This window comes from Leishmania donovani, chromosome 4 (assembly GCF_000227135.1).
Source record: "Leishmania donovani BPK282A1 complete genome, chromosome 4".
Lineage (NCBI taxonomy): Eukaryota > Euglenozoa > Kinetoplastea > Trypanosomatida > Trypanosomatidae > Leishmania > Leishmania donovani.
In genome coordinates this window covers 375931-399863 of record NC_018231.1, presented here as the reverse complement: position 1 = coordinate 399863, position 23933 = coordinate 375931, and the positions used below count along the sequence as shown (strand labels likewise).

The following is a 23933-nucleotide window of genomic DNA, read 5'->3' as shown; positions in this document are numbered from 1 at the left end:
CGGGGGGGGGGGGGGGGGAGGGGGTGCGCACACCTCAGCGCGTGGTGCCTCAGCGGCCAGTGCACGCCCACTCTCCGGCTGGAAGCCGAGCAGAGCCCCCCTCCCCCTCCACCCCCTCCTATCCCCTCGCCGGCGCCGGGCCACTTCGCGTGGTGGCAGGGCCAGGGTGCCTAGGGCGTGAGAGGGGGAGGTCAGAGCGACCGGCGGCCGTGCACACGCTTGTACGATCCATATGGGCGGGCGACGTGCCAGCGTGGCTGGAGCGTGTCTCCCCGACCTGGGCCCCCCTCACACCGCCCACGGCTGCTTGGCACCACGCGGAAAGGGGGGAGCGGGAGGAGGCCTGTGGCAGAGCCGTCTTTATCCCCGTGCATCGCTGACTCGCTCTCCGTGCGTGTGCGTGTGCGCATGTGTATCACGCACCAGCAACAACATCAGGCTGTCGTGCGCGGCCCGTACCCTCGACAGGCGGCACAGTACTTCCTCGCCGCATCTCTCTTTCTCTGTCTGTCTCCCTGCCAAAACTACGCAGCACATTTTCTTCCAAGACATCAAAAACGAATCAGTCGCAGAGGTGCAGAGCGATAGAGGGCGTCGGCGAAAGATGGCCAGCAACTCTGTCGTCTTCGTGTCGATCGCCTGCGCGATCTGGTACGTGCTGCTTCGCCAGCGCCTTGTTCCTGTCAAGCTCATGCGGGCGTGGTTTCTGATGGTCAACATCCTGACGATTCTGCCGGTGTCGGCGCTGACGAAGCTCGTTGTGCAGCTTGGCCGCCTCGGTGTGCCGACGTACTACGTGCAGCGACTGTGCATTATACCGCTGGTCGTGGCCTTCCGCATGGTGTGGTGGCTTAACCCGCAGATCCGCATGCAACTCTGCTTTGACCTCGATGGGAATGGCCAGCGGCTGTCGTGGGAGGACATCAGCCAGCATCACGGCGCGTACGTCGGCAACCACGCCTCCTTCTGGGACGTCTACGCCTTCATTGGACTGACACCGTTTAGGCAGCTCCTCAACACACGCACGATGATGAAGTCGTCGCTGCGCAAGATCCCGATCTTCGGCGGCGTCTTCGACCGTGTCGGGCACTTCCCCGTGTACTTCAAGTCGGGCGAGGACGGTAACTTCGAGGTGGATAAGGAGAAGCAGGCGCAGGTGCAGAAGGGCGCCGACGCCCACATCGCCAGCGGCGGCAACCTCGCTATCTTCCCTGAGGGCGCCATCAATAAGAATCCGCGGGTTCTGCAGCCGTTCCGCTACGGCACCTTCCACACCATTTTCAAGCATCGCATGGAAACCTACTACATGGTGCATGCAGGTGCCGAGAAGACATGGCCGTGGTGGACGATGATTGGCGGCATGCCGACGGACATGCACGTACGCGTTGGCCGCTTCCCTATCGACTACGATCACGAGGACAGCAAGGACGTCTCAAGGCGAATGCAGCAGCACATGCAGAAAGTGTACAATGAGATTCTGGCGGAAACGGAAGGCAAGGACGCCATCAGCGCCGAGGCGAAGGCGTCCTGAGCAGTAACCCGAACGGTGGGGAAGCAGAGCTGATGGGAAGTGGCGTAGGGCACGGTTCGCGTCCTGCAGGCACTGTATTGTGAGTGGCGGAGGACGGGGCAGCAAGGGACGGCGTGCGAGACAAGCCAAACCGATCCTTGGAGCAGGAGAGAGGGATGCGCAGGCGCCTGTGGGCAAAGGGCGAGTGAAAGATGCAGATAAGGTGTGAAGCCGGACGCGCGATCGACGACGTGCGCCGTCCCCTCCTCCCTACCATTCGTCCCCCTCAGCCATCCCCCCCCCCCCAGACGCTGGTGCAGCTGGATGTAATGCATTCTTTGCATTTTCATGTGCGCACTCTCTCTCCTGTGGCACGTGCTGTCCTGTGCAGGCACATGCCCTACGGCCCTCTGCTTCTCCCTTCCCTTCATGTTCGCTCAGGCACGTCGGGTTGGTTTGAAGTCTATCGCATCGTCGGCCTTACCTGTCTGTATGTGCATACGAGGGAAGGGAGGGAAAGGACGTGGCGCGATGAGAGAGACGATGCGTGCAGATGCCAACGCACGAGAGCGACTCTCTTTCATTTTCTGCGCTGGCTGTGCATCTCTGTGGATTCTATCAAGCTGCGAGAGGCGCGCGCGTTCGTGTTCGGTGCTCTTCTCGCTTTTATTTCTCATCTTGCTGCCCTTCTTTGGGGGGAGGAGCTTGCTGAGGAAAGCACACGCGCACGCCGCTGAAAGGGCAGCGACGCCGCCTCCCACTTGTTGCTTGTTGCCATTCATCGTTTCTCTCACCTCTTCCCCGTTCTGAGTAGAGCACTCCTGCTTCAGGAACTACCTCAGCGTACGTGCATCGCCGTCCTTCCATGCGCGCTCTCTCTCTCTCTCGAGATCGCAAGCGGCGTTTCCATTATCGCCGCTTCAATGCCCGCGAGTGCAAATATCAGGCGGGGAAAAACAAGAGCAAGCGCATCAACTCCGTCTTTGTGTGTCGGGCGCGTTCGCCGTTGCTCGGGCGACGGCGCCGCAGCGCATCGCCGGTGAGCATGTGGTCATGCGATGCACACGTGAACCACAAAGAGGAAAAGAATGCCGACTTGAGCACACGTGTGTGTGTGTGTGTGTGCGTGCACACGGTTGCCTCTGGGCTGTTCTTCCTATCATCACCACCACCGCCTTTCCTCCCCTGCAATCTCTGCCCCCTTCGCGTCCTCGCTCTCTTGCCGCCGCCGACGCTGCGGCCCACCGCCTCACCCATCTTCTGTTGCTCTCCTGCAGCACACAGCCCATCCCATCCGTTTACGCAAGCCCCCCCCCCCAGTGATTACCATCACTTCTGCCATAGGCCAGCAGCCATCACCATCACCACCACCACCGCAAGAGCGAGGATATAGGGTGTATACCGTGAACTCCGCTATCGGCGTGCTTCTTCGACCTCTCGCGTTCGTCCAAAGAAAGCGATCGAAGCGGAAAAAAAAAAACGAAAGGAAGCCGCGTAGACGGCACTCCTGTCGTGCTCTCACGCACGCACGCACACACACTTCGCGTTTCTCTCTCCGTGCCACTACCTCACCGCGCGCGCGCAACATGAGCAGGGCTCACAACGGAGAGTTACGGGCGCCGTCACGGCAGTCGTGCTGCCATCGCAGCTGGCCGGTCGTTTTTCTAATCATGTCGCTCATCGTCGTCGTGCTCGCCTTCGTTTGCGTCATCCTGGCCTTTCTGCACTCCATCATCACCCCAAGCATCGGGTTCCTGGGTGTGTACTGCCTCATCTTCAGCCTGCTCGGCCTCTCGGCGGAGGTGCTGCAGTTTTCATCGCTCAACGGACTCCTGTTTATTTGGATGAAGTACTTCCACGTTCTTCTCTACTACCGCCCGCGTGGCGTCTTCTACATCCTGTTCGGCGCCCTGCTGCTCGGCACCAGCGTTATCGAGATCGTCGCCGGCACCGTGGCCATTGCGCTTGGTGCGTTGATGCTGCTGGTCAGCATGGTGGCAGGTATGCCTGAGTTCGAGGAGGCACCGGAGGAGGAGCACCATCGGCGTCACGGCGGCCGCACATCGAGCGCGGCGGCGCGAGAGACTTCCCCGGGCACCAGGAGCAGCGCGAAGACCAAGACCTCCGCCGCGCCGACGGGCTCCAAGTCACACCGTGAGCCCAACGTCTGAAGCTCGTGAGTGAGCGAGGCTTCGAGGGCATAGAGCGGCCCCCGGCCACGCGTGAATGCGTATGTGGATGAAAGTAGCTTCCAGGGAGGTGTGGCCAATCTCTTCGCCTCCGTCAGCACCTGCGCCACGAAACCGCCGCTGCAGGAGACTCATCTCATGCACGGCGAGGGCGAAAGGACACTGAAGCGACAGTCTGCACAGGCCGTCGCCACAAAACACTCGAGACGGCCTTCGGTAGAGAGCAGGTCTGTTATGGAGAGAGCGAGGGGGCAGAGAGTCCCATCCCCTCGTGCCTCTCCTCCGTCTGGAAATGTAGGCTGCCACCGCTCCCCGCACCATCCTCTCTAGCCACGCTTCTCATGCTCTCGCTTGTGCAGAGGCTCGGTGTGCGGTGTGTGTGTGTGTGTGTGCCGTTGATGTCTTACGTGCTGCTTCCACCGCAGCCCCCCCCCCCTCCCTCCCTTCCCCTTCCTTTGTTCTTTTCTGTTTAGCTATATCTGTTCTTCTCTTACACGCCCACGCACACACACACCCACTCTCCCCTCCTCAGGAGGGGGGAAGGCCCGGTGCCATCTCTGTGATGGCGTGACCGCGGTGGGCGTGTGTCTCGTTCTGTCTGCCTTTCTGTATGTGTGCGTCCATGCAGGGGTTTGGGCGTGTGCGTGTATTGTTTCGTGCGTGCGTGTGCAGCGGGGGTGTCTCCCGCGCCCCCTTCCTGTTCTTCTCCTAGGAGTGTGTTGTCCGTGTCTCCCGCCCTCTCTCACCGTGACGCCGCTTCTGCATGTATATGGTGAATGTGCCTATATATATATATATGTTTGCATGACGTGACGCCGCTGCCGCTCTCATGACGATGTTGTCGACTCGACGGCCGGAGGGCACTCCGTGACGTGCGCGACGGCGCGCCTATGCGCATGCGATATTCCTTCTTCTTTACTTGGATACCTATTGGATGTGCCGAGGCAAACACAACGAATCGAAGCATGCAATACCCTCCCCTCGCCCCTCGCGATCCTAGAGCCACGATACTCAACGTCGGCGATACCGCTTCCATACCAGAGCAAGCGGTGACGCCGATGTGGGCAGCAGCGACGCGATGGCAGCGGCAGTAGCGGAGGGCTCACTCATGTCTTCCTCCACATGCCCCGCATACGCAGACAAGGTCGCACGCACCGATCTCTCTGTCCCATCCACCGTGCTTCCGTGTGTATGTGTGTGTGTGTGTGTGTGCGAGTCGGCGAGTGCGCCACTGCCAAGGAAGCGCAAGAAGAAACGGCGTCCGCACACGCACACGCGTGCGGCATTGAGCGGAAGACAGCCAGTAATCCTCTTTCCCCCCCCCTCCTCCTCCTCCTCCCTGTGTGCCTCGTCGTCGCTTGCATCTCTTTAGCGGCGCCTCGACAGCCCATCGTCCCTCATGAACGACGACGGCCCTCCACCAGTGCATGACGCACATAAGCGACCGCGTCGGACGACGTCGTCGCGTGGAGCCAAGAGCAGCACTAACGCTGCATCGTCTGTCACGTCCGCAGTGGCGCAGCGGCGTATTGACCCGCGTTTTGACCCGATGTTCGGACGCGCAGATAAGCGCATGTTCGAGCAGAATTACGGCTTCTTGCGTGAGGCGGAGGAAAAGGAAGAGGCGGAGCGGCGCTTCCGCATCAAGTGCCTCAGGTGCGTCATTCGCCGCTGCGAGCTGGAGGAGGCCGGCGAGGACCTCGACGAGTACGACTTGTCCGACTACGAGCAGGAGGTCTTCGGCGAGGACCATCAGCGCGAGCTGCGGGAGATGAAACTGACACCGCCACAGCGGCTCTACGCGGAACTTGAGCAGCTTCAGCGCGCCTCGCAGCTGTACGTGTCCAAGACGCGCGATGCATCCGTCAAGGATCGGCGATCCAGCGTGAAACGGGAGCTTCTGCGGAAAGAGGTGGTAGCCGTGAAGGCCGGCAGAAAGGCAAGGCCGTACTTCCCGAAGCGTGCCGAGGTGAAGCGTGCGATGACGGCAGACACCTTCTCGCGCCTCAACGACAAGGGCGGCAAGGCCGCGGTGGATCGCTACGTCATTCGCAAGCGCAAAAAATAGGAGAAGTGCAGAGCGAGAGAGAGAGAAGGAATGGAGTGAGGCGGAGAGGCACGTATGGGCACTGAAGGTCGACGAGCGCGTCTTCTCTCCCCTACCTTTCTCTGCCTGCCTCCCTCCCTCCCGCGCCGTCCTTCACTCTTTCCTTCGACTGCCACGGCCTGCTCGTGCTAAAGCGATCTGCTTCGCCCCCCTCCCCCCCCCCGGTGACCCTTGTCCCATCATCCCTCTTTTCTTCTGCGCGCGTGCGTGTTTGAGTGAGTGTGTATGTTTGGCGTTATGGCATCCGTTAAGACTGGAACGGGCGATAAGCGCAGCTTGCCATTGCCAGCGCTGCGCCGTCGTTGCAGCAACTGGCGGCTGCGGAATGCATGCTGCTGTGTTGGAGACCACCGACCGGGTAAAAAGAGAAGGGCAACGCCGATCCCACGGGGCACGTCTGTGTGTGCGCATGCCGACGAGGGCTGGTATCGACCTCCATAAGCGAGATCCTCACTATTGCCACGGCTGTGACGCGGAGCACTGCGACTCGCGAGAGGGCGTATGGCGACGCTCACCGCGTCTGGAGATCAGCCGTGCACGACGGCACAAAGCCGCGGCGGAAGAACGAGACGCGTAAGGGCGCGTGCAGTTCTGGGCAGTGTCGGCCCCTCCCCTCTGTCATGCATGGAGTTTTACTGTGCAGCCCCTTCACCCTTCTCCCGCCTCTTTCCCCCCGTCTCTGTCCCTCACGCACCCCGTTGGGCTTTCATGGTGTGCTCTACGATGATCACTCACCGCGTACATATTCATCAGAAACCGTCGGATCACCACCACCGCCGTGCATACACGCCCCCCTCCCCCTCCCTCTCTCCCTTACTCCTCCATCCACCCCACACATACACGCGCATGGTTTTGCCCACCAAGGCTTTCGTACGACCTAAAAGCATCCCTCACTCCATTCCAGACCGCCTGCGGTGCTCTTGCTGGCGGCTGCGGCCGACATTCTCTCTTGCTCCGACTTCCTTAACCTATCTTTCTGCCTGTCGGTGCCTGTGTGTGCTCGCCTTCGGCTCTGCGTCGTCTTGGGCGCCACCTCTTCATCACGCCCCCCCCCTCCTCCCGCTCCCCCCCCCTCCCTTCCCTTCCCTCCTGCACACCTTAGCGCCTTTTCTTCTTAAAGCCCGCTCCTTGCGCCCCCTTCCCCCTCCCTCCCTCCCCCCATTCGCCATTCTTGTCTCTCCCCCATCCCTCGGTGTCGTCTGGCTGCTTTATCAGAACACGGACGCGCACACGCACCCCCTCCTCCCCTCTCCATTCTTTTTTTTTCTCCTTTTCTATTAGTCACCGCGCGTCCTTTAGCAGACGCCAGTGCTCTCTTGCGAGCGCATCCCTGCCGCTTGCTCGCTCATCAACCATCGTGCAGACGCCAGGCGTGCGTACACGCCTACACGGACGCACGTATTTGTCAAGTCGGCTCGAGTGTGTGAGTGAGTGTGTGCGTGTGTGAGAGTGTCTCCGCCCGTTCCCTGTTGGACGCGCAGGCTCGCGCCTGCACGCGAGTAGGCACTGGAAGCGCCACGCGTGGCGTCACCAGGCAACGCTGGCTGCCATGCAGCTGTCGCCGGACGACTTTGAGGGCGCGGTGGCGCGGCCGCCGCTGCACTACCGCCAGAGCTGGCTGGAGTGGTTCTGGCGTGCGCTGTGCGAGACGGCGAACCCGAACACAATGCACACGGAGTATCTGACGCCAGCGGAGCTGGAGAAGCAGGCGAGCTTCGAGAGCCTAGACTACTACAAGCCCTACCCGGATATGTACGTCGAATATCTGCGAGAGAGTCAAGAGGGCCGACGGCACCAATATGCGCAGGGCGACGCGGCGGCCGCGTCGCCGGCGGCAGACGTGAACGGCGGCATTTCACACGAGACAGACAGCGGGAGTGCGGGGCGCACGCGCTACAGCGTCAGCTATCCCCTTGGCAGCATGGCCGAGAGCTTCGCTCGGCTCCAGATGGACACGGCGGAGCGCCACGTCACGCTGCGATGGCTGTTGCACGTCTTGATCGCCCTGTCCGTTGGTGTCGTCGCCACAGTTGTGTCGTACGCCGTCGACATCCTCGAAAAGTACCGCGCCGAGGTGCTGTACGGCATCATGGCAAGCCAACGGCACCGGTCCATCGGCAACCTTCAGGGGCTCTTGTACACGGTAATCGGTTCCGTCGTGCTTGTGGCGATAGCCGCTGGTGTCGTGGTGTACTTCGAGCCCGCCGCGTCGGGCGGTGGCATCCCTGATGTGATGGCGTACCTCAACGGCGTCCACCTCCGCAAAGCCATGAACCTGCGCACTTTTATCGCGAAAGCCGTCTCGTGCATCTGCGCCGTTGCCGGTGGGCTGCCCGTGGGGCTGGAGGCGCCCCTCATCCACCTCGGCGCTATCACCGGGGCCGGCGTGACGCAGGGCCGCAGTCGCACCCTTGGATTTCAAACATCGATGTTCCAGGCTTTCCGCAACAACAAGGATCGCCGCGACTTCATAACGGCCGGTGCGGCGTGCGGCGTGTCCGTCGCCTTTGGTGCCCCGATCGGCGGCCTGCTCTTCGTCATGGAGGAGGTCAGCAGTTTTTGGGACCAGAGCTCCAACGGACAGATCTTCCTCGCCACGATGCTGTGCTTCACCTTTAGCACCATTATCAACTCAATCGTCGAGGGCCGGCGGCTGCTGGGCTGGGTCTCGAACGCGGCCGCCGTGTTGTTCGAGGTCAACATCACCATACCGCTGAACCTGGTGTCCATCATTCCCTCGCTGTTCCTCGGCATCGTCATGGGCTCCTTGGCTGCCTTCTTCACCAAAGCGAACCTGATCCTTATCAAGTGGCGGCGCCGCGTGTTACGGCCATACCAGTTCCGCCGCTTCCTTGAGCCGGTCGTGATCGGCGCCGTCTTCTCCAGCTGCATGTACGTCCTCTCCCTCGTCTCCCCGTGCGCCGAACTGCACGACATCGGCACTGTCAACGAGACGGTGCAACAGTGGGGCACAGAGGGCGGCTGGCGCCTCTTCAACAACACCTGCACCAAGCCCAGGACGTACTCGCCGCTCGGGACGCTCAACATGGCCTCTGGCAAGAACACGATCCGCCATCTCTTCTCGCGGCAGACGGCCGGGGAGTTCCCTGTGATGACGCTGATTGTGTACTTTCTCATCTACTTCGCCTCCGCCTGCATGGCCAGCGGCACGTCCGTGTCGGGTGGTCTTGTCGTGCCCAGCCTCGTGCTTGGCGCCGTCTTTGGCCGCCTGTTCGGTCTGCTCATGTTCCATATCGGCGTCGCGAAGATCCCTGGCGTGCCGCGCGGCTACGCGGCGGCAGATGCGTGGATGGACCCCGGTGTCTTCGCCCTCATCGGCGCCGGCGCCTTCCTCGCCGGCACCTCGCGTATGTCGATGGCCATCTGCGTCATCATGGTCGAGCTGTCGGCGGAGCTGCACTACCTGCTGCCTGTCATGGTGGCGATCGTCATGTCCAAGACGACGGCGGACTGGTTGTGCGAGCCCCTGTACCATCAAATGCTGCTCATGGACAGCGTCCCCTACCTGCCACCAAACATCGTGAAGCCGGAGTTCGAGCAGCTGACGGCGGCCGACGTCATGGCGTCTGAGGTGGTGACGCTGCGGATGCGCGAGCGTACGGAGGTGGTGCTGGCCGCTCTGCGCGACAGCACACACCACGCCTTCCCTGTTGTAGAGGCCGTTCCGATCGACGATGCCGCCGCCGACGGCGATGACGAGAAAGCGACGTCCCCGCGAAGAGGGTCAGCCAGCGCATTCGCACTGCGCCAGCAGGACGGCACGAAGCGCGGGTCCGGTGAAGCCAGCGCCCCCCCTGTCGCCCCGGCTGGTGCGCTGGCGCCTCGATCTGCGATGAACACATCCACAACAGCGTCGGCAGCGACGCAGATGCGCTACAAGTTTGTCGGCCTCGTCACTCGCGAGGATCTTCAGGTGTACTTCACCCTTCCCCAGCTGCAGGAGTACAGCGAGTCGCTGTCGACGACATCGCCGATGACCGCGGTGCCGCTGACAGCCAAAGACAGCGACGGCTTTGGCGGCCGCCTCGCGCCGTGCGTGCAGGCCATCCGCCACCTCTCCTGGACGCAGTGGACGTGGCAGAAGAGTCGCCTTTTCTTTCGAACCTCGGACCGCTACGAGTGGGTTCGGACGCACATGCCCAACGGTATCCCGGGCGGGGCGGAGGTGAGGGCCGAGAACGACTCCTTAATCAGCGAAAACCGCCTGCCGCCCGTCCTCGACCTCTCCCTTATCGTGAACCGCAGCCCATGGGTGATCCCGCCCTTCTTCAACTTGCAGATGACGTACCAGACCTTCCGCATGATGGGCTTGCGGCACATGGTTGTCGTCGACGGTGACACTGTGGCGGGCATGATCACCCGCAAAGACCTGCTCGTCAACTCGCTGCGGCACAGAATGAAGGAGCTCAGCGCGCGGCTGGCGACAGCGGACTCGGCTGCGCCGTCGCTGCCGCCGAGCTACACGAAGCATGGGATACTCGGCGACCAGGTGCAGCGGTCTCACAGCGAAGGCGGCAGGGACGAGGTGGACGGTGGGCTGCCGACGCGGGCAGGGGCACGCGCCAACAGCGCGGCCGCCCCACTCGAGTTCCGCGATTCCGCGAGCACCAACGACCGTGGTTCTGCCTCGGCGTGGAAGTCATCATCGCCGAATGTCTTCGCCTCCGCAGGTGGCGAGGCGCCAACGAAGCAGCACTGGAGCTTTCTGCAGCCCACTGAAGCTGCGGCTGCGCCGACAACGTCGAGTGCCCCAATCTCTTCGCCGCTGACAGCCCTCTTCGGTTCCACCTCGTCGCCTTCGACGGTGCGCGGCAGTGGCGGTCCCGGGTTCCCCACCGCGCCCATGGTGGCGGCGGCGGCTTACAGGACGTCAACGTCGTCGCCCCCGCGTGTCACCGCGCACGAGCCGGGCTCTGAGGCAGCCGCTGCGCTGGCGTGGAACGGCAGCAGAGGCGTCGCCGAAGCCGACACAAGAGGCAGCAGCGTTGCTAGCATGTTTGCGAATGGACATCAAGCACCCGCGACGCCGCCGCTGCCGGCTGATGTGGCGTCGCTGTTCAAATAGAACACGCTGTGCTCTACGAAGAAGGCGTTGTGAGGCGCACCCAGCTCCGCGCACAAGTGTGGGCCGCTGTGGTGTCGGCGTGCTTAGTCTTGTGACCGCTGGGGCGGAGGGGGGGGCGCAGCAGCGTGTCGGCTCCACTTTCCTTCGCTCTCCTGCGCGTGCGTGTGCGCTTCTCAGCGTACTGCGTCTTCGTTGCTCTTTTGTGTTGCTCGAACAGGCCTCTTGACGATGCTTGCCGATGGAGACAACGTCGCCCACGGCGGCGCGGGCCCGACATGCAGCTGGATTGCAGTGCTACAGTCGCAGCCGCAGCCGCCCCCACCTTCTCCTCCTCTTCTGCAGAGAGAGGGCACGGCCGGAGAGCAGGCGGCGTGTGAGCCGGCGCGCCCGCCGCCGCTTCTTCTCTCCGCCTCGCGGCTCTTCCGCTTTCCTGCCTCTGCTTCTGTCTTCCGAAGTGCTGGTGCTGCCTACACACACACACACACACGCCACAACATCTGCGCCTCCATCCGAAGCGTGGCGACCGCTCGCCCTGCTCTCACGTGCGCTCCTCACATGACGAGGACGTCTCCCTCTGTGTGTGTGCCTGTCCTTCGCTCTCAGCACCATACTGTACGTCATTTGCCCCTTCCCACGTTACCCTTCCTGCTCCGCGTTGGCACATGCGCCAGCCCACCCTCACCCACACGCACGCGCACAGGCAGCCATTCCGTTTTCACAGAGTAAGAGAGCGGCAGATACACGACGAGTCGCACACACACAAGCGGTTCGAATCGGTCCTTCCCCTCCGCCACCGCCCACCTGGCCATCTGCCCAGCTGCTGCTGTACAGGAGCGTATCGGGGCGACGCCGTGTCTTGTCCTTTGCCTCCCCTTCGCCTGTGAGTCGGGCGTGCTCTCGATATTTCGCTTCCCTTCCCCCTCTGTGTGCGTGTGTGTGAGAGCGAAAGGCCGATGTCCTCGGACGCCGCGCTAGATGAGAAGCTCACGGAGCTGCTTCGCGTCATGGTGAGTCGTCTGCCAGTCAACAAGACGCTGCCAGCGGCGGTGGTGCAGAAGCTTCTGCTCGCCAAGTACGGTGACACGTACCCGGAGGCGTACGTGGCAAGTCGCTCGACGTTTATCGGTGACACCGTGATGAAGCTCATGATCGAGAAGGAGAAGGCTGCCACAGCGGTGACGGCGAACGGCGACGCCAGTGAAGAGGATGACGATGGCAGCAACGCATCAGACGAAGACGACTCTGACGAGGGCGATTCGGGAGAAGACGAGGAGGAGGATGCAGCATCCGACTCCGACGATGAAGACTTCGACTCGGACGACGATGACGACGACGATGACGACGCAGAGGAGCCAAAGAAGAAGAGCGCGCGTGTGGAAGAGGTGGACAGGACTGCGCTGAAGGATCAGCAGGAGGCGGCAACGCCCTCCTCGGCCGTGTCTGTGGCCGAGCGCTGCAAGGCCATGGCGGAATGCCTGCGCAAGCTGAGCTACCATGTTCGGGCCCCCACCGCTGAGGAGAGCCTGGAGGATTACCTGCGCGAGTACCTTTTGGTCGAGTTCGAGAAGCACGGCATGGACCCGGACAAGTACAGCAAATCAGACATCAAGCGCTACCGCATCAAGCGCGAAGTGGAGCTGCTGCAGCAGGACGGAGCGAGTCTGAGCCTCGACCGCCGCAACCGTGCAGGCCGCGGCTTCAGCAACTTGGCTGTCAGCAAGGAGGCAGGCGGTAGCGGCTCACAAGCCAGCCCGTCTCCGTCGGCGGCGTCGGCGCGGCAAACGTCGATGTTCCTCGACGACGAGTAGGAAAAGGATGCCATGGTGAAGCTCCTCCCTGGATCGCACACGCAGCCATCGATCGCTCTGTCTTACCTGCCGTTCCGTTACTCGACTGCCAAAGTCGCAGTAGGGCTGTGTTGCTGTCGAGTCGTTGCCTGGGCACGCGCGCGTGTGTGGGGGTTGGGGGAGGTGGCGCTATCTCTGTGCACGCCGTGGACTTCGTAGTGGTGGCTGATTGGATTTGTTCCCCTTCGCCTTATATAGACATTCTCACTTCTTGCATCCCGTGTAAGGGATGCGGAGACTCGGCCGGTGCGCAGGTGTGCGTACGTGCGTGCGTGTTTACGAGGAGGGGAAGGGGTGCACGCACCGGTGGCCTCCGTTGTGCTCTCGCCCTTCCCTTCCCGCCCCATCATCTCATCGACCACCGCTCTCCTGCTCTTCTCTATTCTTCTACGCGCATACGCAGCCACACCGCCATACCCAAACGCCCGCGGGGATATCCTCCGTCGAGGCCTGCGATTCACGCGGTAGCATCGCCTGTGACAGTGCGCCACGCCTTCCTCAGTGGTCCTACCCTGCATGGCACACAAGCGCGCGCACCCTCAGACATTCTTTCACGTTCATAGATGCAAGCCGCCCTCACCACCTCCGCCCCGCGCACTACCTCCCTCCCTCCTTCCCTCTCGTCTCCGCATCGCATGTCGCAGCGCCATAGCAGTGGCGTCGTGTCTGGTCAACTGGCACAGATGCCCTGGAACGCTAATGGGCCTGCCGATGACGACGGCGACGAACTCCGCACGCTGCTGGAAGACGCACGGACGGCGCAGGCAGGCCATCTTGGGAAGAGTCGGCCCACTCCAGGGCCGTCACTCTCCAGGTTTCCCGTCGCCTCTTCGCCGCAGGGCAGCGGCCATGACCACCTTCGACACCGCGACAACGCGGACGTTGACCTGTGGGAGACGAGGCAAGCGCAGGAGCTCGGGGACGACTTCTTCGCCCTCTACACGTCGCAGGCCGACGCTGCGTCGCCTAATGGCCGCAGTGGTCGTGGTGGTGTGACGCCCTCGTCCGCCAACGCGTCTGCGACGGCCGCCGGCTCCCGCGGCGACGGCGACGATGTTGCCTCTCCCAGCGACCAGGAAGACGAAGGGACTAGCCGCGACAACGACGTAGATGTGCCTGGCGAGGTGCGGGTGGGCCGAGCCGATGACCACCATGCGCAGCAGTCGCAGTACGTGCCGGAGTGCACCGAGGACTTGGAGGAGGAAGACGGCATCGCCGACTCGAGCGAGTCGCCGGTGGTATCAGAGCAGCCAGTGGAAGGGTTCAGAAGAGAGGCTCAACAGCCGCCGAGCCGCTCAGGCACCACACCAGCAACAGAGAGGCCATGGCAGCCGGAGTGCTGGCCCCACCCTCACCCGCCTCCCTTCGCCGCACTTCCGCGTCCGCGTCAGACGCGCGTGACTTTCCACACGCAACGCTACGGCGCCTTCATCAAGGCTTACCTTGGCCTCTCCGACGCTGAGGTGGAGCAGGCGCAGCGACGCGGGAGGGGTATCTGCATGATTGGAGTTCGCAAGGCGCCTCCATCGAGCTCGCACCTCGCCGCAAGCGCCTCCTACGCTATCCCTTTCTCCCCACCCTCGTCATCATCGGCGTCAGCGACGGCAACCGGCTACACCTTCCAGCCCATGCACCGCCGCCACTCGCACCACGGCTTTGGCGAGCCCGTGAAAGTTCAGCGGGCATTTCTGCGGCACTCCGTGCTGGCGGTGGAGGGCGATGCCGTGTTCAGCGAGCTGATTGACCGGGCCGAGGTGCTGTATGCCGTCGAGCAGCACCGACTCGATGCGGCGTGGAAGACGTACGCACACGACACCGGCGCTGCCGGGGAGGACGCGGCAGCCGCGGCCGCAACGACGGTGCCTGGCACACCAGCACAGCCTCCGCTATACCCGCAGTTCCGCAAGCTGCCGCGTGTGACGGAGCCATACCTGCGCCCCAACGCGCGCTGCATTGCCCTTCACTACGGTCTGCCGGGCAGGGCAGCCTCTGATAGTAACGATGGCAGCGCCGGAAGGATGGCCACCGACACGGCGGCCGTGAAGCCGAAGGAAGGCGAAGGTGAAGAGGGAAAGCCACACACGCATCGCACGTCTAGTACATCAGTGCCACCAAACCCGTACCCCCGGGCGTCGTTGATGGCAGTGGTGTGTACCACGCGGTTGGAGGAGGGCGAGGAGATCTACGTATCGCTGGAGTCGTACTACCGCTGCCTTGACGAGGTCTCGTGGTACCGGCGCTGCTATAGCGAGTTAAACAAAAAGTGCGGGTGTCCTGATGGTGTCACGGCCCCGTGCACTGCCGCCGAGGGCGGCGGTGGCATGAAGGAGGCCACCGCCGGCCAAGAGGACCTGATCGGTAACGTGTACACGGGTGTCAAGCGCTTCCCCGAGTGGCCGGCCCACCTGGCCTACTACCACGGCGTGGGACGGCGGCATGCGAGCCACGTCGCGGAGGCCGCCTTTCCTTTCACGCTGGTCTCCCTCGCCCCGGCGCCGGAGCTGGGAGATAATCAGAAGGGCGTTGTCGCCTCCGCCTGGCTGCCCTACGGCACGTGCCTGTTGTACTGCGGCCCCGCCGTGGCGACGCGCAAGGTGGAGCGGCTCGTTAGCGAGCGTGCGTTGCGCGGTGACAACGCAGTGGCCCACACCAAGACCACCGCCCAGCATGAGGCACAGACACATCCAGGGGGGGATGAGGAGGAGGACGATCTATCCTTCGTCACGGACGACACCTACGCGCTGGGGCTCGGGCGCCACGGCGTGTGCTTCGGCCAGGGCCTCACCCGCTACATCAATCACCGCTACAACGCGTCCCGGTTTGGCAACGTGGAGCTGTGCTCGGTGATACTGTCTGTGCCCAGCGAATTCGCCAGCGCACAGGGGACGGCGGCGGCCCCTGCTGGTGGCCCGGAGGAGCTGAAGAGCGCGGGTGAGAGGGTTATCACAAAGTCCGCTGGCGTGGATGCATCGCCGTCCCTGACGGCCGAGGAGCGGGTGCAGGTGGTGCGTGCCGCAACAGCGAAGCGGCCCTACCATCGACGTCGCGTGCAGAGGGCTAAGAAGGGGCCGCCTCCCCCCGTCGCGGTGGCCAGTGGCGCTGCTGCCGTGCCTGCCGCTGCGGTGGACGACCGTCTCGCCGCCCTGTACGCGAAGCCCAAGCGACGGCCGCCGCGCCGCCGCGCGCCGTGTCTTTTTCTCGAAGAACGCAGTTTCTTCGTGACGGTCCCCTTCTTCCTGGCTACCACCGACATCCCGCCCGGCACGTCGCTGCTCGCGTGGACCTACGGCGAGGACTACGACGCTAAGCTGGAGCGACAGGCCGTGGCCGAAGGCCACGTGGTACCCTACGCCGATGCCGTGCTGCTCAACCGCCGCCTTGCAGCGTCACCGGCGACAGGCTATCGGTTCCAGCGCTACAACGGCGATTACCGTTTTGCAGTCGGTGTAGGCGATGTCGTCTGGCGTCGGCGGCCCGTGCGCCTTGGCATCCCGTCCTCCTCTGTCGACTGCGCCGGCGGCCACGACATCGTCGATGTGTACGTGCCGCCGCCGGAGGAGGACCTCTTCGTCGTCGTGCAGACGCTGCGGTCGAGTGTCGAGAGGGTCCTCCTGCGGCCGCTGGAGCGCGTCCCGCTCACGAGTCGGCAGCTGGGCACCCTCTTGAGGGAGCAGCACCTAGCCGACTACGTGTCCCCACACGCCCCGAGTAACGCGCGGCTGGGCCCGCAGAAGGGGCGGCGCCGAGTCGGTCGCCCGCCGTCGGCGAACTCGAAGCGACAGCGAGCGGCAGCGCTCACCCACGACTGGGCGGCGCATTGGGCGGTGTTTCGGCTAACGGACATCAGTGCCTTGGCACCCGCACCCTTCGCCGGGACGTCATCCTGCCTCACACCGCACGCCCTCTCCCGCTACGAGGAGGCGCTGCGAACGTGCGTCGTGGCAACGACCGATTCCGTGGGACTGCTGCTCATGGACATCGACTACAGCGCCGTGCACCGCACCCGAGACACCGGCGGCGAGGCGAGCGACACGGGCGCGCCGCGGCGGATCACGGGCGATTCGCAAGGATCGACGGCTCGGGCATCGCCGGGCGGTGGGGGTGGGCCCACCGCAAACCAAAGCGCCGGTCGCGGTGGCGAGAGCGCGGCGCACCGTCTCATCCTCGTGAACCTCGATGATCTGCACCACGCCACGTCCCTGGTGCGGACGTCGCCGGGGCGGGCGGCAGCCGTGCCAGCGCTCTGCAACGGTCTTCTGTGGCCCCTCTATTGCATGTCGCAAAGGCCGCGCGCTGCCGCGGCGGCGGCGTTCGGTGCTGCAGACGATGTTCTTCGCGCGCGCCCCGGCAGTCGCGTCTGACCGTGTATGTGCCCGCCGCTACGAGCAGTCCCCACCCAGTCACCCACTCCACCCCACCCCTTTCCGCGCATCTGCTTTGTGATACCCGACGCAATCGTGGCGGGCGCACGCGGCGTCGTGTAGTACGTGGTGGGTCGGTCTCATCGTGTCGTGTCCCCTCCAACTCCTCACTCGCCCCACCCTGCGCAGGCTCTCATGGGAGCGCCTGCCCATGTCGCGGGCATTTGTATGCGTGCTCTGGCCGCGAGTTGCCCTCTCCTCTTCACTTCGTCCTCTCGGTCTTTCTCCGCCTTCACGTCAGCCCCTTCGCCCACCCCACCTCACTCTGCCTTCTGCCCTCCCTCCAAAAATGGCCTCGACGGTTCCGTGGTACTGCCGCCACGGCGTCCACGGCGATCTCGCAAAGGAGGTGAACGTCGATGGCACCGTTGTCTACCGCACTCGTGAGCGACGGTGCGACTGTACGCCACCGCGTCTGTGCCCACTTGTCTTGCCTACGGCGCACCCTCGCCCGCACCCGCCGCCACCGCGGCGCCGGCTCTCCGGCCCACGTACCGCACCGCCGCGAAAATGCGGCCGTGGACGAGTCGTTGGCACTGGTCGTGAGCGCATCGTGCCGTCGTGGCAGAAAGCCTATGCGCCGCTGCCGGATTCTTCGCTGCCTTGCCCCTCTGGCGAGATGGACGACACGCGCCTACACGTCTTGGTGCCGCCACTGGCGTTCGACAGCGCTGTCGGCGACTTTTATGCGGGCTACGTGTCGTCTACGTCGCACGATGCAGCAGCAACTTTACCGTTCATCCCGGTCATCAATCCTCAGCCCGCCTTGGCAGGGGTAGCGCCGTTCACGGCCGCCGACGATCCTATCTCTGCTGCCACCGCGCCTCTCGGGGTGGGCAGCTGCGTTGATTCGCTGCCGGTAGGCATGTCACCGGTGCCACAACCGCCGCTGCAGGAGTCACAGCCTGCTGCAGCCGCTGAGCTGCGCAGTGCAGCGCCACTAGCAAGCGGTGCCGGCAACCCACAACCATCTCCGTCAGCAGCTGCTGTTGCTGCTCCCTCATCACCGTGCACCGTGGAAAGCCATGTCATGGATCGGCTCTGCGGCTTCCTGCACTGCCCAACATGTGGCCAACGTGTTGCGGTCGCCACTCCGAGTGGGTTGGAGGCTGTGCAGGACATGCCTGCGATGTGTCCGATGGGGCCACACGTGGCCCCCGGTGCGGAACACAGAACTCAAGCTCGAGGCGCTGCCTCAGTGGGTCGTTTCTGCTTCCTCTGCGGCATTGACAAGCAGGCACCAACGTGCAAGGCAGAAGCGTCCGTGCCGCCGCCGTTGCCATCACCACAGCAGCAGCCACTGGCCGCTACGGAGGGGCACACGGCCAACGCTCCCACAAAGGAGGAGGCGTGTGCCCGTCAAACTCTGCCTCCTGCGGCCACATGTGAGAATGCGGCTGCGGCGGCGTCGGCGACAACACCACCGCCACCATCAGTGCCAGCCACCGCCGGAGCTGCGTCGCCAGACCTTCACCTTGATCAGGATTTGCGCACTGTGGATGAGGTGATATCGCACCTGCTGCGCAATGCGACAGAGAACGGTGGGAGAGTGCGGCCGCCATGCGGGTTGCCACAGTGCCGCCTGTGTGATCCGTCCGCAGCTGCCGCGACGGCTCCCAGAGTCACCCCCTCGAGGTGGATGTGTCCTCTATGGCAGTGCGGATGGTGGGGTAGGCAGCCGGTGATGTGCGGCAGCCCAGCCGTGGCCATCATTCACCATCACTACGCCAAGTAGACCTCACCCTGCATCGGTGAGGGCGCATCGACGTGCGCGTCCTTCCGTTCTTTTGCGTTATCATCTACATTCCGCGTCGCATCCCCGTCTTCACGATGGTGTTGCTATTCTTTACTTTTAGATCGTCGCTTCGCGTTCTGCTTGTGTCTGTGTGTGCGCGTGTATGCGCGTGCGCGGTGGAGAGAGCGGCGCACAGAAAGAGGGCGTGAGCAAGACAGGAGAGGGGAGCGCCCATGAAGCTGTGGAGGTTTGTCTTGTCCGTTCTAAGTCCCGTATCGCACCCCCACCCTCCCTCGCTCTCGAGCCCCCCCCCCACTCTCGCCTCCTCGCGCTCCTCCGTCCTTGTCGGCTGCGCATCGCTCGTGCTGCGGCGCTTTACCTTTCGGTGGCGCGTTCTGTGCGCGCGTATGTATCTCTTGCCACAGCCGCAAGACGGCGCTGTGCGCCCCCTGCCCCCCCCCCCTGCACATGCTGCACCGCCACCGCTCTGCCGCATCACGAAACGCACCGTCGACGTTTTGCATATTTTTTTTCGCCGCGTGCCCGAGACGTGGTCCGCCCGTCGTTCGCATCGGTGCCTCCCGCCTCTGCTTGTGCAGGCAAAAAGCAGGGCGTGTACGTGCATGAGCCAGCGGCCCTGGTCTGCTGCACGTCGCGTGCAGGAACGGTGAGACCTTCAGAGGAGACGCAGCAGGCCCGGTACCATGCATCGCCATGGGAGGTGCAATCGAGTGTGAGCCCCCTCAACTCACCATCACCATTTCCCCCCTCCCCGACCGCCGGCTGTCGACCCCATCCATCCCTCCCATCACCCTCCCTCCCTCCCACCCTCCCACCCCCTCTGCCGTGCGCCGCGTCGATCGGCAGCACACACGGCTACAGTCGAGACGCTACCGCTTGCATTAGACGAACACCTTAACCGTTCGACAACGCGACGTGAGGCTCTGCCGTCATGCCTGTGGTGGCGTCACGCGACTATCGGGCCTCGTGGGAGATACCCTACGACTTCCGTCCCCGCATCCACGCCTACCCCGGATCGAGAAGCGCTGCACGGTCTTGCATGGGTGCACGGTCACCGACGTCGGCAGCTTCAAACGCCGCGACGGCACCGAGGCATCAGCGGGTCAAGCGCACGTTGCGACGCTACTGTCTTGCCCCGCGTGCGGCAACTGCAACGCCCGCGGTCGCGGCGCCGGGGGACGACCAGGGTGCCGCACAGGCAACGACAAGCAGCGCTGCTGGCTCCCCTCGAAAATCAGCCGCTGTTGCGCCGCAGAAGCCGCAGTGTCCCTCGCTCCCACAGCAGCAGCGGCAGCCAAAGAGGTGCACTGGGCGTTGTCCAGGACAGACCTCGCACGCGACGCCGATTTTGTCGGCAGTCAACGGTGACGGGGATGCAGGAGCGTCGCCCGCAGGTCTCGTGGCACCTACACCGCCACTCCACACAGCTGCGAAGGCGAGGAGTGGGGAGCGCGGCATCAGCGCTCCGAGCGCTGCATTGCACCAGGGACGCTCGCATGCGAGCCCGCTTTTCACTCGCTGTAGCGTACCACAGAGACCCATCAGTACAACGGTAGGGGTGGCGCGCCGCTTGCTAGCAAGTCGCCCTACAGAGCACTGTGGGCGTGGCAGCGGGGCGCAACCGCCCAGCTCGTCGTCCATTACCGCCCCAGTACCCCCAGTCCCAGCACCTTCAGCCCCACCACCCTCAGCCCCAGCGGCAACGGCAGCTGCGGCCCACACCGGATATCATCATCGAACAAAGCCACACTACTCCCTGCGCCCCTCTTACGCCGCTCATTCTGCACAGTGGTGGCGGAGCCCGGTGCCAACCATCCGCGTGGCTGATCGGTATCGCAGCCCACCAGCGGCGCGGGAGTACCGCCTCCGTGCACGTCAAGTTCGGCACGCATCTCGTGAGGACTTCGTAGAGGCGCTGCGCAGCTGCATGGCCAGCGGGGGTCAGGAGGTGGTCCCCGACGGCGTCGTGGGCGCCTTGACTGATACTCGAGACGCAGGCAGCTTCGACCCGTCGCTGCACAACTACAACGTCATGGTGACAGACGCCTTCCAGAACAGCATCGAGGAGCGGGCGGCACGGCTGCAGGCGACGGAGAATCGCATGTGGGAGCGGATCATCCTGAACGTGGCTCCGCTAGCGGTTGCCCACCAGCACGTGGCGGAGGTGGGTGGGTGGTCAGTGCTGGACAGCGGGCACGTCAGCTCGCCGATTCGCATCTCCTCTGCACCGGAGGCGGCGTACGTGGATGACGGCGTAGCTGAGGTCGACGAGGCGATGGCAGTGGTAGTGCGCCCCTTCTCGGATGAACTCCTCGGCGACTCAGAGGCGCTGCGAGTAGCCGAGGCGCAGCGGCGGTGGCCCAAAGGCCGCGAGTGGGACCGCCAAGCTGCCATCCAGCGTGCCGTGGGCTCCACGGCGCAGGAAGCCATCATTGACCTCGGCATTGACCCGCGGTACCGGCAACCTGGTGAACGTCCTGGCTGCGTGAGCAACCGGCGGGCGTAGATGAGGCCGCCCGGTGTAAGGGAGACCAACGCGTGTGCAACGGTGTGGCTGGATTAGTGGGTGATGGAGCCGCTCTCGTCTCTGAGTCCTTCGTAACGCCCAATCAGCTGGTTCGTTGCTGCCGATGGTGAAATGAGTGGTGCAGTTGTGGAAGAAGAGGGGAGGGGGAAAGGAGTGGGAGCATGGGAAGGGGTAAAAGGGGAGGGGTGCGCGCGGTGACAGTGATGCCACCCCCTTCCTCCCTCCTCCCCTCCTCTCCCCTGATGCATCTGTGTCTGTCTGCCACTGCACATGTGAGCCGCGGCTGTGCGGCTCCTCTCTTTTTCGGTTTGGGGTACCTCCTCACCTCACCATCCGCTTCGACGCCGCCGCTGCCGCCACTCATCGCAAAGGAACGCTCTGCCGTGTAGGAGCGCGGGGGGGGGGGGCAGCCATCTTGCTGTGTGTGTGTGGTCTGTGTCGCGTGTTGTCAGGCCTGCCGTCGCCATAGAGCACACGTGCACTTGTGCGCTGGGACGAGAGAAAGAGAGCGAAGCGATGTTCATGGCATGAGCGCCGGTGTCCCGCCGTCCCTTCCGGTCGCTTGGAGTGTGCTCACGCTGGCAGAAGTGGAGCGAGACACCCTGATCCTGGTGTAACGGTGCACGAGAGGGGAAGGGGCCGAACCCAAACCGCCAGCTGTGAGGGTCCTTGCACAGCATCTGCGTTCATTCGTGTGGTACTGCCGATGGCCCCTTCCTCCTGTCGCCTTGGCGGCTGCGCTTCCCTGTGAATCATTCCCAAAAACCTGCTCCCCATCATCATCATCTCTCTGCAGCACTGTCATTCCCCTCCGGATATCCCCACACGGCCGCCTCACCTCACTATTTCCTTTCTGTTGCAAGCATCGATGTCGGGCGAGACTCAGCAGCAGCAGCCGCAAGGCATGACACCCCTGAAGGTGTTCTTCATCCTTGGCGGGCCCGGCTCTGGCAAGGGCACGAACTGTGCGCGGCTTGTGGAGGACTTTGGCTACACCCATTTCAGCGCCGGCGAGCTGCTGCGCGAGGCGGCGCGCTCTGGCACAGGCAATCTGGCCAAGATCGGCGATATCATCCGCTCTGGAAACATTGTGCCGAGCGAGATCACGGTAGAGCTCCTTCGGCAGGCCATCGCCGATCACCCGAACTCCGTCGGCTACGTGATTGACGGCTTCCCGCGCAAGGAGGACCAGGCGCGCATGTTTGAGGAGGGCATCGCCAAGCCCACCGGCATCCTCTACTACGACTGCAGCGAGGCCACCATGGAGGAACGCCTGCTCTCTCGCGGCGCCAACAGCGGCGAGAAGCGCGACGACGACGCTGCAGAGACGATTCGGCACCGCTTCCGCGTCAACGTGCAGGAGTGCATGCCGGTCGTGGAGGCCTATAAGGCGAATGGCCGCTGCCACGTCATTGACGCGAACCGCGACCGCGACACCGTCTACGCCGACACGAAAAAGGTATTCCTCGAGATGGGCGAGAAACCTTTGAAGGCATAGGTGTATGGAGAGGAAGAGAGCTGAGCTGGCGCTGGGAGCACCGGCGACACATGCGAGACGAAGAAGCAATGAACTCATCGCCACGTGCGCGAGCCTCTGCCATTCTCTCCCCCTATATTGCCTTGATGGCGCCGTGTGCAACGTGGGGAGGGGGGTTCGTGCGCTCGGCGCTGCCAACGTCGGCACTCCTCCCGCACCGCGCCGCGTTGTGTGTTTTTTTTTTTTCGTTTTCATGTGTGTGTGTTTTTTTGCTTGATACCCTTCGCCATCCCTTCGCCTTTCTTTACTCGCAGGTGGCATGCGTTGCCTCCGTGGCGCCACCAACCACCCCACCCCCATCCCTCTGCCTTGCCCACGGCGGCCCTCATGTGTTCAACCGTGGATCCGTACACGCGAATCAGATCGGCGCCTCTTTCAAGTCGACGCGCGACCGCTCCGGCGCACTCGCTCGTGTGCGCGCACACGGCGTACGCTGTACTGCCGCGCGTTGTGTCGTAGCACTGGAGAGCCAAACCGCCCAGCAGACCGTTGGCAAAGGCGTGCCCGTCTGCGTGCGCCCGTCCCCCTCCCTTCCCAACACAACCCCCTTTCTCCGCGCCGTCTCGACACCCTTCTAGGACTTGTCTGGTCATCGTCACGATGCTCCGAGGCCCAACGGTCGATGGCGGCTTGTGCACATACTTGTGCGTGGGGCCTACATTGCCTCGCTCAGCCGCATTTCTTGTGGTTGCTTCGCGTTCTCTATCCTTCGACTCCCCCTCACCTCTTTCACCACCCAACCAACACCACCACCGCTCGCACACACACACACACACGCACCCCACTCACAGTAAGGAAGCTCGTCCCTGTCTCGAACAGCACCTTCGCCAAGGGCCCCATCTCGCAACCAGTCGCCAGCATGGCCCGCCGTCCGTCCCGCTGCTACCGGTTCTGCAAGAACAAGCCGTACCCGAAGTCGCGCTTCTGCCGTGGTGTGCCGGATCCGAAGATCC

The 23933-nt window shown here is 63.6% G+C and overlaps 10 protein-coding genes across 10 annotated transcripts; all 10 read left to right on the top strand.

The window, feature by feature from the left end:
• Positions 1 to 604: 604 nt before the first annotated feature.
• On the top strand, positions 605 to 1531 carry LDBPK_041040 (acyltransferase-like protein, copy 1; the record flags this gene model as incomplete). Its single annotated transcript, XM_003858118.1, has 1 exon — positions 605 to 1531. One exon carries the CDS (start codon positions 605 to 607, stop codon positions 1529 to 1531), a length of 927 nt encoding a protein of 308 aa, XP_003858166.1.
• Positions 1532 to 3096: 1565 nt separating this feature from the next.
• Positions 3097 to 3681, top strand: LDBPK_041030 (hypothetical protein, conserved; the record flags this gene model as incomplete). The annotated part of the gene is made up of 1 exon (XM_003858117.1): positions 3097 to 3681. One exon carries the CDS (start codon positions 3097 to 3099, stop codon positions 3679 to 3681), a length of 585 nt encoding a protein of 194 aa, XP_003858165.1.
• A 1417-nt stretch (positions 3682 to 5098) lies between these two features.
• On the top strand, positions 5099 to 5767 carry LDBPK_041020 (hypothetical protein, conserved; the record flags this gene model as incomplete). The annotated part of the gene is made up of 1 exon (XM_003858116.1): positions 5099 to 5767. One exon carries the CDS (start codon positions 5099 to 5101, stop codon positions 5765 to 5767), a length of 669 nt encoding a protein of 222 aa, XP_003858164.1.
• A 1588-nt stretch (positions 5768 to 7355) lies between these two features.
• Positions 7356 to 10892, top strand: LDBPK_041010 (chloride channel protein, putative; the record flags this gene model as incomplete). Its single annotated transcript, XM_003858115.1, has 1 exon — positions 7356 to 10892. One exon carries the CDS (start codon positions 7356 to 7358, stop codon positions 10890 to 10892), a length of 3537 nt encoding a protein of 1178 aa, XP_003858163.1.
• A 953-nt stretch (positions 10893 to 11845) lies between these two features.
• On the top strand, positions 11846 to 12700 carry LDBPK_041000 (hypothetical protein, conserved; the record flags this gene model as incomplete). The annotated part of the gene is made up of 1 exon (XM_003858114.1): positions 11846 to 12700. The coding sequence occupies one exon, from the start codon at positions 11846 to 11848 to the stop codon at positions 12698 to 12700; it is 855 nt and encodes a 284-aa protein (XP_003858162.1).
• A 674-nt stretch (positions 12701 to 13374) lies between these two features.
• On the top strand, positions 13375 to 17100 carry LDBPK_040990 (hypothetical protein, conserved; the record flags this gene model as incomplete). The annotated part of the gene is made up of 1 exon (XM_003858113.1): positions 13375 to 17100. The coding sequence occupies one exon, from the start codon at positions 13375 to 13377 to the stop codon at positions 17098 to 17100; it is 3726 nt and encodes a 1241-aa protein (XP_003858161.1).
• Positions 17101 to 17449: 349 nt separating this feature from the next.
• LDBPK_040980 (hypothetical protein) lies at positions 17450 to 18895 on the top strand (the record flags this gene model as incomplete). The annotated part of the gene is made up of 1 exon (XM_003858112.1): positions 17450 to 18895. One exon carries the CDS (start codon positions 17450 to 17452, stop codon positions 18893 to 18895), a length of 1446 nt encoding a protein of 481 aa, XP_003858160.1.
• A 1060-nt stretch (positions 18896 to 19955) lies between these two features.
• LDBPK_040970 (hypothetical protein, conserved) lies at positions 19956 to 21422 on the top strand (the record flags this gene model as incomplete). Its single annotated transcript, XM_003858111.1, has 1 exon — positions 19956 to 21422. One exon carries the CDS (start codon positions 19956 to 19958, stop codon positions 21420 to 21422), a length of 1467 nt encoding a protein of 488 aa, XP_003858159.1.
• An 889-nt stretch (positions 21423 to 22311) lies between these two features.
• On the top strand, positions 22312 to 22941 carry LDBPK_040960 (adenylate kinase, putative; the record flags this gene model as incomplete). Its single annotated transcript, XM_003858110.1, has 1 exon — positions 22312 to 22941. The coding sequence occupies one exon, from the start codon at positions 22312 to 22314 to the stop codon at positions 22939 to 22941; it is 630 nt and encodes a 209-aa protein (XP_003858158.1).
• Positions 22942 to 23839: 898 nt separating this feature from the next.
• Positions 23840 to 23932, top strand: LDBPK_040950 (60S ribosomal protein L10, putative; the record flags this gene model as incomplete). The annotated part of the gene is made up of 1 exon (XM_003858109.1): positions 23840 to 23932. A coding segment is annotated over one exon (93 nt), but the record flags the coding sequence as incomplete, so codon positions are not given.
• Position 23933: the final 1 nt, after the last annotated feature.